General features: G+C 50.0%; 1 protein-coding gene across 1 annotated transcript in view; it reads left to right on the top strand.

The window, feature by feature from the left end:
- GRM4 (glutamate metabotropic receptor 4) overlaps positions 1-16,597 on the top strand; it is a 223,019-nt gene that overhangs the window by 189,287 nt on the left and 17,135 nt on the right. The window contains exon 10 of the mRNA XM_032768742.2: positions 15,728-15,974. Coding sequence (XP_032624633.1) covers positions 15,728-15,974 — 247 coding nt within the window. The remainder of the gene's footprint in view (positions 1-15,727; positions 15,975-16,597) is intronic.

Raw genomic sequence — 16,597 nt, 5'->3', positions numbered from 1 at the left:
CTCCCAGATGGTTCATGGCTGTGTCCTCACCCCCATAGTTATTGGCAGTGCCCATAATATACCCCGCTGCCCTAACACTGACCAAAGCCAGATGCAAAGGCCCCCCTACCCAACCTATATATGTCCTCTGGATGGACTGGTTCATCACTGGTGAACGTGTGTTATAGGTCCCCCTCCCTGGCTGGATGAGCCCCCACTCGTGTGATGGCCACCATTTTGGCTGACACAGAGGGGATTGAGCTGGGGATCTCCAGAGCTAAAAGGACGAGCTGCTACAGCCTGAGCCTCTCGGAGGGTGGGGGTGACTCAACATCTCTCAGACTGTTGTTCATGTCCCTGGTGCTGAGAAATGGGATGTGCCGCTGGTAGTGACTGCTGCCATTGCCAGGATGCTGAGTCTCTGAGCAGAAGCTGTAAGAGGCCCAGGTGTCCTGCTGCTACACGTGTTCTGGCTGCCCCCTATTGCCTCAGCCCAAGAGTAACCTCATTTCTGGAAACACAGCTAATGGCTGGTGGTTCTGCTGGGAATCCTGGGGAAGTTCCCAGCCTGTGTTAGGTAAATACTGTCCTGTTTGGCTGGTATTAAGCTCAGCCTGGAGATGAGCTATGTTCTCCTAACACTAAGTGTGGGGCATTGGAAACATGCCGCCTCCCATGCCCAAAGGATCTCGTAACTCTCCAGCACAAGTGCAAATAGCCACCCAGGAGTCAGGTCTCAGCCCAGCATCTAAAGGCCAAGTGTCCACTTTCAGTAGCCACCCTTGTGACCAGCAGCCTCGACAGGTGAAGGAATGGATGGACCCATGGAGCCTGGTCTCCCCTCACTCTCTTCAAATGGGAGATGAGGATGAGACCCTTAGCTCCTCTTCTCTGCTCTCTAACTGGGATGACTTGTTTGTGTTCTGCTGGTGCCTAGCCCCATTGTGTCGGGTCCTGTACATACCCCCAGGGCAGGGACTGTCTCTCCCTGAAAGCTGAAAATCTAAATGGACAAGACAGACCAAAGAAGGACCGATCTCCTGGTTGTACAGATGGGGAACGGAGGCAGCGAGAGATTTAGGCTGCATCTGCACCGGGAGTGGAGATGTCCCTTCCGGCTTGAGGAGACATGCCCTCATTCGCTCTGAGTGGGCTGCTGTGCTAGAAACAGAAGGGTAGCCCTGGGAGCAGAAGGGGTGAGCTACCCCAAATACATGCCAGCCTGTTGGATGGGATCCCACTTGGGGTGGCTAGCCCCTCCTGCTGCTCAGCCCACCATGGCTACCCCTCTATTTTTAGCAGGCTAGTTCAATCAGAGAAGTGCGTCTCCTCAAGCTAGGATTGTTGTCTCCAGCTGGAAGTGGAGCCAGACCCTTAGCGACTTGGCCGAGGTCACGCCAGGAGACAATGGGAGCAGAACCTGGATCTACCTCTTCTCTGCTTGGTCCTCTTCTGCTTCCATTCATCCTCTCTCCTCCCCTTCCCCGCCCCAACTTCCGTGCAATAAGCACTCCCATCTGACTCACTGGATGGTTTCAAGGCACAGGGTATGCCATGGGAATCTTGCCATGCCACCGGCCACGCCCTGTGTATAAACAGAGGGCTCCAGGGTTGCCAGTCGGGCACCTCTGCCCAGCAGTAAACTCACTGAAAAATGGAGAAATTGTGTAACAGTGACACTCTCGGCATTACCAGCCCAAGAGATCTGGGGAGAGAGACAAAGAGGAAAAGAAAAACAGCCCCTTGACTCTGCTGCATCTCACTGGATTACTGGGTTGCTGTGATTTTAATTAACACCTGTGTGTTTTGGCAACACAAGCTCCTGTGACAAATTCCTCCTCTTGGCTGTCATGGGGGAGAGAGCGCATCTTGTAGCAGGGAACAGGGTGAGTGGAAAACGTAACCCTCTTGCTCCACTCACCATCACTCCTGGGCCTTGTTTACAGTAGCAAATTTAGGTGATGTCAGGCCATGACTCCAAGGAAGCCTTCTCACTAACATGATGTTAAAAGCAACTGTGCAGTCAGTGTAGATAGAAGCAAGACAGACAGACCAGTCTTGTGAATCATATTCTCAAAGGACTGTGGTTAACAAGGAGTGTTGTTAGTTACGAAAGGGTGTGTTGCTTCCGATATTCTGCTCTGTTCATCTTGGGGAGATGATCTAGGCCTGGTTGCTCATCTTTAACTCCAGTACTATGATGTACTGCAATAACCAATGGTTATTAACGTCATTGAGCAGTACTATGTGCGGTGGGAGGGATATCAAAAAGGAGGCACTGATCAGCATTCGCTACACCCTGTGTGATACTAGAAACCTAGAATTCTTCTCTGTGGTGGAGTGTCACATTTTCAATAGCTGTGTCTATGACTCTGGGTGCCTATTATCCTCTAGCAGTGTCACTGTGTCAGCAGTGTGGGCGAGAAATGCTATTGAAAATGAAAAATTGAGATTGTAATTATCTGTCTGTCTAGCTATCTAGGTGCCTGTCTGTCTGTCTGCAGCATCTATTGGCGGTATCTGTATGATGTCTGTCAGTTGCATCTGTCTGGCTAGTCTAGGTGTCTCAGTGTCTGTCTACAGCATCTATTGATAGTATCTATCTATATGTCTAGTGAGCTATCTGTCTAGGTATCCATCTACCTATTGATGGTGTGTGTACATGTAATAGAATATCTAAGATTTCTGTCTATAATGGCGTCTGTCTATCTGGATGTCTGTCCACAGCTTCTGTGGATGGTTTCTGCATAGTATCTATCTGTCTATGGCATCTCTGTATTTCTCTATTGATGGTATCAACTTTCTCATCGTAAAGTCGGCTCTAAGGAAACCTCCTTTGTAATGAAGTGAGAATGAGCGTCCTGAATTTGATAAAGAACATCCCTGTCCATAGAGCTGACCAAATTTCCTCTCCCAGCCAGAAAAGAAGTCCAGTTTCAAAGTTACCACCACTAACGCTCCCTGCCCCAGCTTGCGGTCTGTGACAATGAACCTTTACGCTGTCATCCCTCTGAAATCTATGATGGATGAGCCTTCCCTATCTCGCTTTCTTCTCTCCTGGCTGCCATCTTGGATTCCCTCTTGCAGGAGTGGGAAGCTTAATCGGGCCTGGTCTTTTCTCGGTTCCTCTTGTACCCGATAGTATCTCAGGGCACTTCCCAGGGCTGGAGATGGTAGGCAGGGGTGTGATAGGTAATGGGAAGAGCAGGGCTGAATCTATCATATTGCTGTCACCCTCACTGATTCTTACTGCAGGGTCCACCTGCTCCACTCCCCTCTCTGGCCTCTGCTCTCCCAGCTCCATGTGCTCTTCTGAAGATGTTGCACATGCCATGATGTGCTACTTTCACCCCCCATTGCAGAGGCTTCTGCGGACTTTCTGGGAATTGCTGGTGGTGGTTGTTGCACCAGAGTGGACCGGCAGAGGAATCTCCCTTGATCCAGAGCCTGCACTCAGGGAAGTGCCAGAACCCGTCTTCCTGGCTGCCTTCGTGCCAGTTGTCGTGGTGGAGTAGCACTTGTGCAGGGAGACACAGTGGCGCCTTGTACTTAGTAATGGATCTTTGAAGGCTTGGACGTTAGAACCTGTTACATCGCTGAGGAGTGCCAGCTCTGGGCACTGGGCTTGTCCCTGCAGTCCTTTTGAAACCCGCCATGAGCTCTTAAACGGAGATCCTTTTCTCTGGTGCTTAAACATCCCTCCAGAGGAGATGGCACCTACCAGGGCACCAGAGCGTGCAGATGAACCCAAACCCCGTCATGCTATCTAAACCTTCCAGCACCAAGTACCAGAGGTGAGATTTGCTACCAAGCCCAGCTGCTCTGGTTAAAAGTAGGAACGCGAATTAAAGAAAATAAATGGAGCCTTGAGCAGCATTTCCATTTTGATGAGCTGGCAGGGAAGATACTAACATGAAAGCAGGTTTCTTAAGGAATTATTGCAAAACAAAAGCGCCCTTAAAGCTGCCGTAATGTGCTCGGCACACTGTGGGTAATAAAGATGGAAATGATGATGATTGTAGATTATGCGCAAGGTTGCTCACCTCCTCATTGCCACTTGTCATGGGATAATTTAGGGCTGCCAAAAGCTGGCTGTCAAGTAGCAATTTGACAATAAGGCTCCCCTCCCCTTAGGGGCTTGTACCATGCTGGGCTCCTCAGTGCTCAGGCTGCTAACAAGCTGATTAGAGGCTAGCACCATGCTGTTCCCAGCTCCCTTTGAAGACAACACAGCCGCCCTTCTCGTCAAAGTGTGCCCACTCCCTCTGCAGCCACTGAGCTGTAAGAGAACCGTTTCCTTCATGCATGCGCTTCCCTGCTGAGGACAGTCGGCTCTGGGACATGCCTGCTTGGTATGGAGGTTCTACAGCGGCTGTACGCCAAGCTGCCATAAGGGCGGGCAGGGGGGCTAACTTGATATTTCCACAGGAGAAGAAGGAAGACAGAGGGCCTAACTCTCTCAGTTTTCGTTCAACAATCCCAGTCGGAAGATGGTCCAAATTGGCATCTCTTTGACAGTCCCTCTCCCCCTGCTTTAATTTCATCTCTAAACCCCGGCAGGGGCCGACATTCCCTTTGCTTCCTCAGATAAAGCACTTTGAATTTCAGATGCTACACCAGCACTTCCCTGAGCATTTCCAAACATCCGAGAGTCCTGAGTCTTCTCCCGTCTCCACCCCTGGATCTCTGCTTTCCCCATCATTACACCCAGGTGGGAAACCGGGCCCTGCATCTCTTTGCTCTGCATCTGGGGGCAGAAGACGCGTGTAGACCAGTCTTCTGCATGCTCCTGGGCCCAACTGGGCAAAAAAGGTTAATGAAGCTTTTTTGGCTGTCCCCTAGAGTCATGGAGTTCTGTTCAAGTTTGGAGTGACAGCCAGCAAGCTCTTGTCCATCGGAGCTTGTGTTTAAACAAAGATGTTCTTTCCTTCTTATCTTTGCATCTGTCTAACAGCATGTGAACCTGGAGCCTGCTCCTCACAGCTCTCTGCTCTGCCCTGCCTGGCCGTGCGATCTTTTGGGTTTCCCAGCTGCACCCAGTGCTCGTACATAGCAGCAGTTGCTCCACACAGGCGGTATCACACCTGAGCCCTCTGTCCATCTGTCTGTGGATCTAGGCCTCGGCCATTCTGCACGCAAAACCGAGGCTTATTGAGAATGCTGTTTCAACCTTGGGCCCTCCGTTGCAGGTATAGATGGTGGAACTGAAGTCTACTACTATCAGAGGAGGAAGCTGAGAGAAAGGATGCTTTGAGGTTACAGTGCCGGCCTGGGAAACACGGGTTCAGTTCTTAGCTCTGCCATGGATTTCCCATGCGACCTTGGGCACATCACTTAGCATTCATGTGCCTCTGGGGATGATAATCCTTCATCTGTTCTGATTGTAAACTCATTGGGGTAGGGGGGACCATCTCTTAGGGGGTGTATACAAACAGTGCCTTGCACAGCAGAGCCCTGATCTTAGATGAGGCCTCTAGGTGCTACCACAACACAAATAATATTGCCTCCCCCCCCCCCCCCCGCGATCTAAGGATGTCCCCTTAAAATGGCTTCATGGTGGATGGGGGTGTTTTGTTGCCAGTGGCTGAGATTAAACCCTAGATGCTCCCTCAAAGCATCTGTGCTCAAGTCCCATCGGAGTTACGTGAGCAAGTCTGGCTCATTGTTTTCTACTGAAGGAGTCAGATGAGGTCTCAATTTTATTTTACTCCCCCCCCCCCCGCCTCCCTGTCTACAATTTTGGATGAAGGCGGCATATTGTTATAACAAGTCCCCGAGCCCTTTCTCAAAGGAGCCTCTTATCCCTGCAGATCCCGGCGGATTACAGAAATAGCAATAACAGAGGATCTAAAGAATGAGACAATTTCCTGTTCCGATAAGGCAGACGCTGAAGAGCGGAGTCATTGTAAATTTCTCTGTTTATCACATTTGCTTTCACAGATGGAGAGAAGAGGATAAAATGTGGCCACTTGTTTGTTTCGCAAAGGCTCTTGGTGGAATGAATCATAGAATCCTAGACTATCAGGGTTGGAAGGGACTTCAGGAGGTCATCTAGTCCCACCTCCTGCTCAAAACAGGACCAATCCCCAACTAAATCATCCCAGCAAGAGCTTTGTCAAGCCTGACCTCAAAAACCTCTAAGGAAGGAAATTCCACCACCTCTGTAGGTAACCCATTCCAGTGCTTCACCACCCTCCTAATGAAAAGGTTTTTCCTAGTAACCAACCTAAACCTCCCCCACTGCAACTTGAGACCATTACTCCTTGTTCTGTCAAGGAGTAGTGAAATCATGAATGGGACTCTCACATGGCTTGTCCATATCACCAGAGCCCCAAGATAGAATGTCTAGGGGATGGGTACAGAAGGGTAATGATACAAAGGATTTGATGGATGGGTATCAGTGTAAAAGCATCCAATGGAGATTTAACTGTTTGTTCCACTTATTAGCTCCCGTGGCTCAACCTCCTACCATGCCTGTGTCCCCGTTTGACCTCCCACATGTTGCACCCATTTACACTAGATCTGAGGCCATCTGACTATTCTGCAGTTTTTAAAGTGAATTGAGTGCTGGTCACAGGCAGCGGATTAGCAGCACCAGAGATGGGTGCTGTGCAGTTGGCCAGATGATGGGAACTATGGGAGCTGAGCCAGTGGCTGAAAGCTGAAGCTCAGACTAGAGATAAGGAGGAATTTTTTAGTATGGAGGGTAATTAGCCATTGGCACAACTTACCAGGGTTTGTGGAGAATTCTCCATCGCTGGAAGTTTTAAAATCCAGATTGGATGTTTTTCCTAAAAGACTATTTTCGTTTAACCACTGCTGTTCGGCCTGAAGCAGAATATAATTCAGGGAAGTGATGTGACTTGTGTTCTGCAGGCGGTCAGACAATGCTTCCCTCTAGCCTTAAAATCTATGACTCCATGACCACGAAGTGTGCAGGGGGATTATGCAGCCACTTAGGTTTGGATCCAGACTCTGTTGAAGCCAATGGGAAGACGTCTATTGAAGTCAGTGGGCTTTAGCTCAAGCCCTGAGGAGGCTGGTGCTCATGGCTTGGAGGCAACATCATTTTGTTACTGTTTGTTTCTAATGTTCTTTGTGTGTAAAGATTTAAGAGGCTCATAGCTTCGGGCCCCCTGGAAAAGGCTGGTTCGTGGAAAGCAGCGGGAGATGATACGGCAGATAGGGTTGCGGAGGGGAGTGCAACCTGGAGAAAGGGCTGGGGGCTGGCAAGGGAGCAGGGCAGAATGGGATGGGGCGGCAGCCAGACAAAAGGCTTGGGCTGAGTGAAGAGAGCACAGAGGAGGAAGGGGAAGGAGAACAGCGCTAAGCCAGGCGAAAATAGAAGACATGGCTGTTTGAACGTTCCCAGTGGCTGGCTTGCTGTGTGGACTCTTTGTGCCATTTCTGCTTAACTGGCCTGGCTACCCCCTTCCCAGGCTCTGGCCCAAGGGAAGTGACCAGAAGGAAGGGGCATGGCTGGGGTGCCTTTGTGATGCAATGATCCCTGGCTGCATTAATGACCCTTGGGAGGGCCTGATCTAATTTAGACTATCCCTGAGGCTGCTCTAAACTACATCATGGTCTGGGATGGGATCAGAGATGGGATCCTTTGCTCTCTCACTTCCTTGGGTGCAGACAGCACTTATTGGATACATAGAGGATGACGTAGGCAGGCACATCAAAAGATCTCAGGCCCCTAGGTAAGGTGGCTCTGAACCACACGGTTACCACCCAAATATATGGGTGGTAGATATAGGTGGGGTGCCATTCCCAGCTCTCCCATAGGCTCCCTCTGTGGCCTTCCCTTTAATTAACCCAGTTTCTTGCTCCCCTTGGGAGGTAGGTCAGGATCTTATCCCCATTGTACAAGTGGGGAAACTGAGGCGCAGAGCCAGGCTGCAGAGTTGGGAACAGAACCCAGGTTTCCCGCTTCAACCACTAGACATATTCCCCGTAGCAATGGTTCTCCACTTTTTCCAAACAGGGAGATACACCCCTGCCCACCTAGCTAGGATCATGCTCCCATTTAACGATGTGGGAGGGGCATGGTGGTCATAACCACCTGGCACTATTTCAGGACGTTGGGTTGAGAACCCCTGCTCTGGAAGAGTGGGCTGCATCTGCTCTTGGTAAGTTGCTCAGAGGCTTTGCAGCCTTGGTATCATTCTAGATTCAGTGCAGCTCTTGGATCCCCATGGACTGGCGCGTAATGTTATTGTTTCATCTGCGACTCGTCTGCAGGCTGTGACTTGGCTGACCTCACTGCAGTGTTCCAATCCTTTAAAACCCCCAGGCTGGATCAACTCAATGTGCAGTCTTCCAGGTTGCACTTGAAAAGAGCCCAGACAAGCTTTGGCTGGCTCAGTGCAGCAACCGCATCAGCTCATCTCTGTGGGCTGAGTCACTCTGAGCACAAGACACTGGTGCCCTGATCTCTGCACTGGCTGCCTGTTTGCTTCAATGTGTGACTCAAGGGGGCTGGTCATGATCTAGAAGGCCCTATGCCAGAGAGGGGTCTGAGTTCTTTGCATGTGTTGTCAAAACGACAATTGGAAGATATAGCTTTTTAAAATTGGAAGATATAGCTTTTTAAAAGCCTCGGACAAAGTTCCTCCCAAGAGGCTATTAAGGAAGCTAAGTTGTCACGGAGCGGGAAGCAAAGTACTGTCATGGATCAGAAACAGGCTCAGAGACAAGGAACAAAGGCTAGCAATTAGTGGTCAATTTCCAGTATGGCAGAAAGGTTACCAGCAAGGTGCCTCAAGGTTCTGTGCTAGGTCCAGTGTTTAATATATTTATCATTGATCTGGAAAAGGAGGTGAACAGGAAGGGGAGACAAAAGTTACTGATGTAGATCAAGGCTAGAGAGGATGGTGGGGAGCTTCAGAGGGCTCTTATAAAGCTAGGTGAACAGCCAGCAGGCTACGAGATGAAATCCAGAGGAGACAAATGCAAGGCGATGTGTGCTAGAGGGAATAGCTTGAACTAGTCCCGCACTTTGCTGAGTCTTAAATGCAACTGTAACCACTCAGGAAAAAAACCAGGGCATCGTTGTGGCCAGCACAATGACAACCTCTGCTCAAGGCACAGTGGTGCTCCAAAAAGCAAACCGAATGTTAGGAGAGGTACGGCGTGGAAGACAAAATAATACTGACAATCCCATAACTGCATGCACTCTCCTAGAACAGCATTCCCCTGGCTTGGCCACCGCAAGTCAACAGAGAGAAAGGTCAGCGGCACTACACCGATTTATATATGTTGAGGATTTGGCCTAAGGATTCTCAATGCAAATGGAGTTGACCAGCGCAGCTGCCCTAAATGGAGTGGATGCAAACAGTGTTCCAGAACATAAGGGATTCTTTAGTTAGAGCTTTAAAATCCTTTCACCTGGGTCGGCTAAGGAGCTATTAGCAATACGGGGCCAAATGAATCCCTGAGCTCAATGGAAAGTGTCACCAAGCACAAATTTGGTCCCGGTGGGCAAACTTTGCTCGCAGTTACACTGCTCTAAATCTATTGGGTCTGCTCTTGCTTTCACTGGTGTAAGTGAAACTGGAGTGGATGGAGTTATACCGGTGAGAGGAGAATCAGGACCTTTGACTCTAAGGGGATGAATCGGGATTTGCAATGGGGTGAGCATGAGCAGAAAGTGGCCTATAGAGTCAGACCAGCAACTAAAATACATTGATTGATACCATCCCGGGGATCAGGGCCCAGGGCAACAATGGAATTAAATCCATTGAAGCCAGTTGGGGGAATCAGTCTGACTCTTTCCCTGCAATGGAGCTACATCCATTTACAGCAGGTGGGGGTTTGGCCCATGATGTCTGTCTTGACAGCGTCCCTTTAAGGCTGCCAGCCTGGTCCAACCGCCCAGCTCCTGGCTGGCAGTGAAATCATTATGCTGTTGTTTCTGCTGGAGTCCCTTATGGCTAGCAAATCCAAATAACTTTTTGTTTTCCCCTTCCCCTGCCTGTTGTATTAATTGCTGCTAACAGCCCGACATGGGCCTGGAATGCAGAGATAATGCTCAAGTCATCCCGTCATGGGTCCCCTTTTGTACATGACACATGTAGCAATCTGTACTGACCCCTTTTGTTGTTGTTGTTTGCGGTGTTTCTGTGGGGGCATTCAGAGAGTATTGGATTACATGCATCATCAGAGCTCACAGGGATTCATGAGTCGCTGAGAGAGTCTTTCAGAGCGTCTGGAAATCAGTCACACTCCTCGTTACTTTGAGTACACTTGTATAGTGTCTCACTTCCCCCTCCAGCCTGTGTGTTGATCTTGATCTGTTCTTTCTTCCTTAGCCAACATACTTTGCTGCCTTAGCAGGCCTGTCCTTTATTGCAATGATCTGACCCCAAGCCAGTTGAAATTAATTGGAGTCTTCTCATTTGCCTCACTGGACTTGCGACCAGGCACGTACTGATGAGTTAGATATGTGGAACATCTGTCCGGATGCTATCGGGTTCCAACCTGCCTGCCTTTCTGGGTGCTTGATGATTTGAAGCCAGGTTCTTAGCTCACTTAAACTGATGTACATCCAGAGTGACTTGATGGCATCTGGCTCCACGCCTGTGTAACTCAGAGCAGAAAGTTTGGGCCATGAATTGTGTTATGGGTCTGCTAGGTCTCTGTCTAATCCCCAGTGGACGTTAGTCTGCAAAAACCAGCACATGTTCAAAGACATGGCAGGCCGGCTCTGCTCAGGATGAGGGGTAGGGGAAGTTGTTTGTCGACAGTGAGGTGCACCAGCAGAACTGTATGTGTTAAATGAGGGCCAGCAGGAGATAGTGCTGGTCAGGATTGAGGGGCATTGGTAGAGCTGTGTGGCAGCCCGGGATTGGAAAACCAGGGCGTGTTGGGGGAGGGTTAAGATTGAGGGGCATTGGTAGAGCTATGTGGGAGCTCAGTGGTAACAGGGTGCTGCAGACCAAGAAAGAGGTGCACCAAAAGAACTGGTTGTGGGAAGCTTGTACTGAGGCTGCCCGAGTGATTCTAACCTCCAGTGCCATTCATCTGCACTGAACACCCAAGAGTCTAAAATTCAGGTGGGAGTTGATATATAGGCCTAGGCAGGAAACATGGTAATTGCTGCATTTCTGCCTCCACCACGATGCTTGTGCTGGGTCTGAGTCTGGAGAGAAAATGAGGGGGAACAAAAACCAGTCACCGCTGCAGCTGTCTGTTTGCAGCAACAATATGGAGCGGCAGGTTTGCCACACTCTGGCCCCAGGAGGCCTGAGAAGCAAAAATGAATCTCTGCTGATCTGACTCCTCTTTGAAAGGCATCCATCAAGCGCGAAGGGAGAATTATGGATGAGAGAGCCAAGAGGAGCATTAATGAAAGCTGATGATTTCCACCGCTCCATGTCTGTCCAGACCTCAGCAAACTTTGTCAGGTACCTGGAGCCTGCTGCAGGCATGTGTCCCTTCTGCTGACCCCCACAGTAGGGTAACGTTGCTCAGCAGGGGTGAGCCTCACGTGGGCTACATTGCTAGAACGGCAGGGCTTTCGTTTGCAATCAGCTGAACTGCTCTGGTCCACGGGGATTGGGGTCTGATAGAGCAGGTGTCTGGCAGTCAGGACACCAGCATTCTAGGGGAGGTTCTACAAGAAGTGTCAGTGACTGTCTGGCCAGCAAGATCTAGGATGTGGGCTGAACTGGCCTAAAACAAGAACCTTAGGAAAAGTGCAGCCAGGGGAGAATGTTTGGATCCAGTTGGCACTGGGAGTCTCAGCACTTCCAAAAATCACACCCGAGATGTCTCATGTTGAGACAGCCACAATTTATGTCCACTTGTGAAAATTTTGACCCAAATGACTATCTGATGCTTTCACTCCCCCTCCTTCCCAAGATCTGCATTATTCCATTCCTGTCACCAGTCTCACTCTGGATCTGGTCACCAGTTCAGTGTTAACCTAGGACAGTAGTGATCAAAAATGGAGTGGGCCCCTTTTTGAGACTAGTTGACTCATATCGATCCTGTTCCTGAAGAATGTAGGCACCTGTATAAACTGGTATGCTGGCAACACAGGGTTCACACCTGTACTGCTGTGAAAAGTACCATGGGATCTGTAATCACCGTGATTTGTCAGGACCTTGGTTTTAAATCACACTGGAAAATGGCAGCCCCAACCTGTATGGCAGCCCCCAGGCTACGCTGGGGCATTGGTTTTCTATATACCAGGGGCGAGAGTCAGTCTTGGCTTATCCAGTCTGCTAACCTGCTTTGGGACCAGATAAATGGGAGATGTTTTTTTCATGCAAAATTGTCTTTAGTAGCCAAAAGAAGGGAAGAGAGGCAGCGAAAATATGAGAGAGAAGCAGAATTTTTCCTAACCGGATGGGTTTTCCAAAGCATCCTGCCAGACAGGGCTCTAACAGCCTGGGGAATTTTGGAATTCTTGGCCCTTTTGGATGGAAATTGCATGTCCTAGCAGCCAGGCTCACTTCCCCTCCTCCCCCACGCTCTGGCTGTCTCAGAAGAGAAGCTGAGGAGTGAATGCACAGCAAACTCCTTTCTGTCCCATACATGGGGCTCCCTCCAGCTCAGTTTGAAACACAGTGTCAAAGATCAGTGCAAGTGAGCTAGTGCCACTGCTAATCTCTCTCTCTTAGGTGCTTGTACAGCCCCTTTACCGTCGTATTTGTGCACCTCACAATTTTTAGTGTATATCCTCTCCACACCCCTGTGAGATAGGGAAGTGCTATTAACCCAGTTTTACAGATGGAGAAACTGAGGCACAGAGCGACTGGGGAAATGACTTGCCCATAATCACCCAGCCTATCAGTGGCAGAAATGGGAATAGAACCTAGGAGTCCTGACTCCTAGAGCCCTACAATGGTCTCAGACAGGCTAAAGGTGGGATTCACAAAGGTATTTAGGCACCTAACTCCCATTAATTGAGTTAGGTGCCTAAATACCTTTGTGAGTCGCACCCTGAGTTGCCACAGGTTTCCCAGGAAACCTATGGCAAAGCAGAGAACTGCAGCTGGGTCTCTTGAGTCCAGGCTAGTGCCCTAATCCATGGGCCATCAGCCAGGACTGCACTGTCTAAGTGCTGTCAACCCTCATGCCTATTGCCAGGGCTAAAATCCACATGAGCGATGATTATAAAGCAGACATCATGCCGCAGCTGAGCCAGAGGATGAAAGTTCGAAAGCCGCCTTGAGCCTCGTCTGAATCCTTGTTAGCAACTGGAGTTCACAGCCGGGAACAAATCTGGAGCCAGCCTGAAATCCAGAACTTGTGGTCGGGGTGGGGAGATGAAAGTAGAAGGTGATGCCAAAAAGGGGACTGAGCAGAGAGGAGGGAGATGTAACCAGGGTGCCATCGGGTTGCCCGGCCCTGCCCCCTTGTTGCGATAGGGCCAGATGTGGGTGCTCCCCCTCTTGATGCCAACTGATTGACACATCTCCAGTTCGCGAGGCGCCTACCAAGCCCTTTCCATAGAAAAATGGATTATTCTACAGTCAGATTAATGGGCTTTCATTTTGCAAAACATCTGTCACCGTTAGTCCTGGATAGTGAGCGTGAAATTAGTTTTGACTGCAGAAAGGCTACGTCGGTGTGTAATATGTGACTAACATTCCAACGGCTCAGGGAGCGAGCTGGAGAATGAGAATTACCAGTTGAAAGAAGACAGGGCCGCATCTATATGCACAGGGAGAAGGGAGCATGTGGATGCTGGAGGCGCATATATGGGTTTCTGTAGTCAGGTTTCCATACCATGTCCTTTGCAGGGGTATCTGAGCCCCCGTCTGTTGCCAATGGTATGTGCAGACTTGGATTTGAGTCTTGTTCCAAGAGGGGATGTGTGCAGTAGAAGTGTGTGGGCGGGAGGACTCTGCATCTCACTCTTGAGTGATTCTAGGGCTTTCTAAACTTTGTTTGCCACTGATGCCTTGACAAGTCGACTTGCTATGTCTGTACTGATGCTATACGGGGAGGGCTGTCAGTGGTTTCTGCCCAGTGATCCGTTGCACTACTAGAGTGTATCTGACAACCACAAAGTGGCTTAGAGGAGTGGGGAAGTTCCAGGATCAGAAGCCTCATTTTTCAGATGGGGGAAATGGAGGTACAGCGAGTGGAAAGCGGCTTGCCTGCAATCACACAGCCTGTCAGTGGTGGAAATGGGAATAGAACCCCGGAGTCCTGATGCCCAGAGACCTGCAGTAGCTACCCGACCATGCCTTCATCAGTAGCGTGCAAAATGATACATTGTTTTCCTACATGCTAGCTCCTGAGATGAGGCCAGATAGAGTCATAGACTTTAAGGGTAGAAGGGGCCACCAGATCATCCAGTCTGACCTCCTGTACATCACAGGTCAGCAAGATCCCCCAACGCCTGCACCTTAAACCCAACAACGGAGACTAGACCAACCAATGACAGCCCTCAGGAGACTCGACTGTTCTGTGCTACAGGCAGAGAAGAGAAGGGACTGAGGTGTGCCTGTGCCTGGGGCCCCCACAGTGGCAGGCAAATGATGTTCTGTGTTTTGATGCACACATTAACTATCTGTACCTCTGTCTTCTCCCATCCAAAGTATCCCATAATGATTTCAGTCCTGACTCCCATTCGATGCTCAAGTATCTCCCCCCCCTTGATTTCCTCCTCATAGCTGAACTATTTCGATCTGACCGCCCCACTCCTGTCCCAACTCCTCTGAAGTGATGAACCAAGCCCTGGGGGATGCTAACCTGTTGGTGCAATCACATTCCCAGGGCAATGAAACCATTTGCATGCCAGCAGAACCCCTCCTCCCAGCCTCCCCCAGAGTCCACATTGCTGACTCCTGTAGTGAAGTGATGGAAGTACTGATCCCACCCCAGCACTGCTAATACTCTGATAAACTGGGCACAACATAACACATCCTCATTCCAGCAAAGCACTGGAAATGCCCATTTTGATTGGATGGATTGATCCCATCTCTAGGTTAAACCCAACAGCTCTTCCCCCCGCCCCACCCGCTTCCAACAGCTCCAGTGAATAACACAACGCAGGCATGTGGAGTGGAAGCTGAAATGTCTTGCGTCCTGCTCTGGAGAAGAGCTGGAGGGCTCAGTTTGGTAAGGGTGCCTTTCACCTCTGGTTGCCTCTTCTGTGCAAGCTCACCTGCAGTCCTGCCAGAGCATTAAGGCACGTTGGGGTGATCATATGGGTTGGTGTGGGGGGAAGCTTACATGGCTGCTTCCTGCATTTTATATATTTGTGCTGAGGTCACTTAAGTTACTCCAGGTTTATACTGGAGCACTTGAGACCTGTTCCTGGCCTTAGCCTGAAGACTAATCTCTGCCGTGTAAGAGGTGGTTATGGAAAACAGATCCACCCAAATGCAAGATCCTTACTTTAGACAGCAGAAATCCTTCTCCATTTCATCCTTTCCCTTTATCCTCCCAACTGTACACCCCACATCTTCTGTAGCCCTACTTTCCATCAAAACAGCCATCTTTAATGTTTGTATCCATCTCATTGTTCATTTTCTGCTTTGACATTCCATCCCTCCTATTTCTTTCCATTTAGCCTTATTCCAGATCTCCATCTGCTCTATCCTTCCTCGTTTCCAATCCCAATTGGTTGCTCCATCATCTTTTTATCCACATTCCCCCTCTCCTCTTGGTTGTCTTCGTCCCTAGTTGGATGCTTCTTGACATAGAGGCAGTTGAAGAGGGGAGGGGGGTGAACGTGTCTGGGAAGGGGTTCGCAGGCCTGAGCACGTTACCTTGTGTCTTCCAGATGTACATCCAGACCATGACGCTGACCATCTCGGTGAGCCTCAGCGCCTCCGTCTCGCTGGGCATGCTCTACATGCCCAAGGTGTACATCATCCTCTTCCACCCGGAGCAGAACGTCCCCAAGCGCAAACGCAGCCTCAAAGCAGTGGTGACGGCCGCCACCATGTCCAACAAATTCACTCAGAAGGGAGGTTTCCGACCCAATGGAGAAGCCAAATCAGAACTGTGTGAAAATCTTGAAACGCAAGGTAACATCCCCTCAGCTGCATGGCCAACCTTCCCCGCTGTCAAGGAAACAGGGCCAAGGCTCCTTGGCAGTGTGTGGGCTGCCGGTGGGTGACTATGGCTACTCCATTTGACTCAGTGAAAAGGATGAGCTTGTTCCTTTCAAAAGCACATTGCAGGTGATATTCAGCCCTGGGCAGAGGGGTCAGCACAGCCACTAGGCGTCCCACCAACCCTCAGAATGAGAGAAAGTGCTGCATAGGGTTCGTGTGGCTCTTCGGCACAAGGGGTGAACATCACCCTGCACGATACTGCATATTAGCCCAGTCCTGCTTCCGTGGAGGTCGAGAGGCATTGTGCTGTTGGCTTTAACAAGAGGAGATGGGGGCCCTGTACCAGGCAGCTGTGAAATCCAGGTGTAAGGACACTGAGGAGTTGCTGATGTCTGGAATTATGGGCCCAATGCAGCTCCCATTGAAAATCAGTGGAAAGAAGCCCACCGACTTTAGGGTGTGTGGGGAGAGCGAGAGATAAGAGCCATGCTTTAGTGGATTCCATCATCCCCAGACCCCCAAGGCAACGGCCTCAGTAGCTAGAGAGGGGGTGCAAGTTTCAGATCTGGGTCTAAGCCTCCCCAGAATCCAGG

The sequence above is a fragment of the Chelonoidis abingdonii genome, chromosome 4, assembly GCF_003597395.2.
Source record: "Chelonoidis abingdonii isolate Lonesome George chromosome 4, CheloAbing_2.0, whole genome shotgun sequence".
Classification (NCBI taxonomy): Eukaryota; Metazoa; Chordata; order Testudines; family Testudinidae; genus Chelonoidis; species Chelonoidis abingdonii.
The sequence above is the reverse complement of the archived record's forward strand: the minus strand, read 5'-3'. Positions and strand labels throughout refer to the sequence as shown.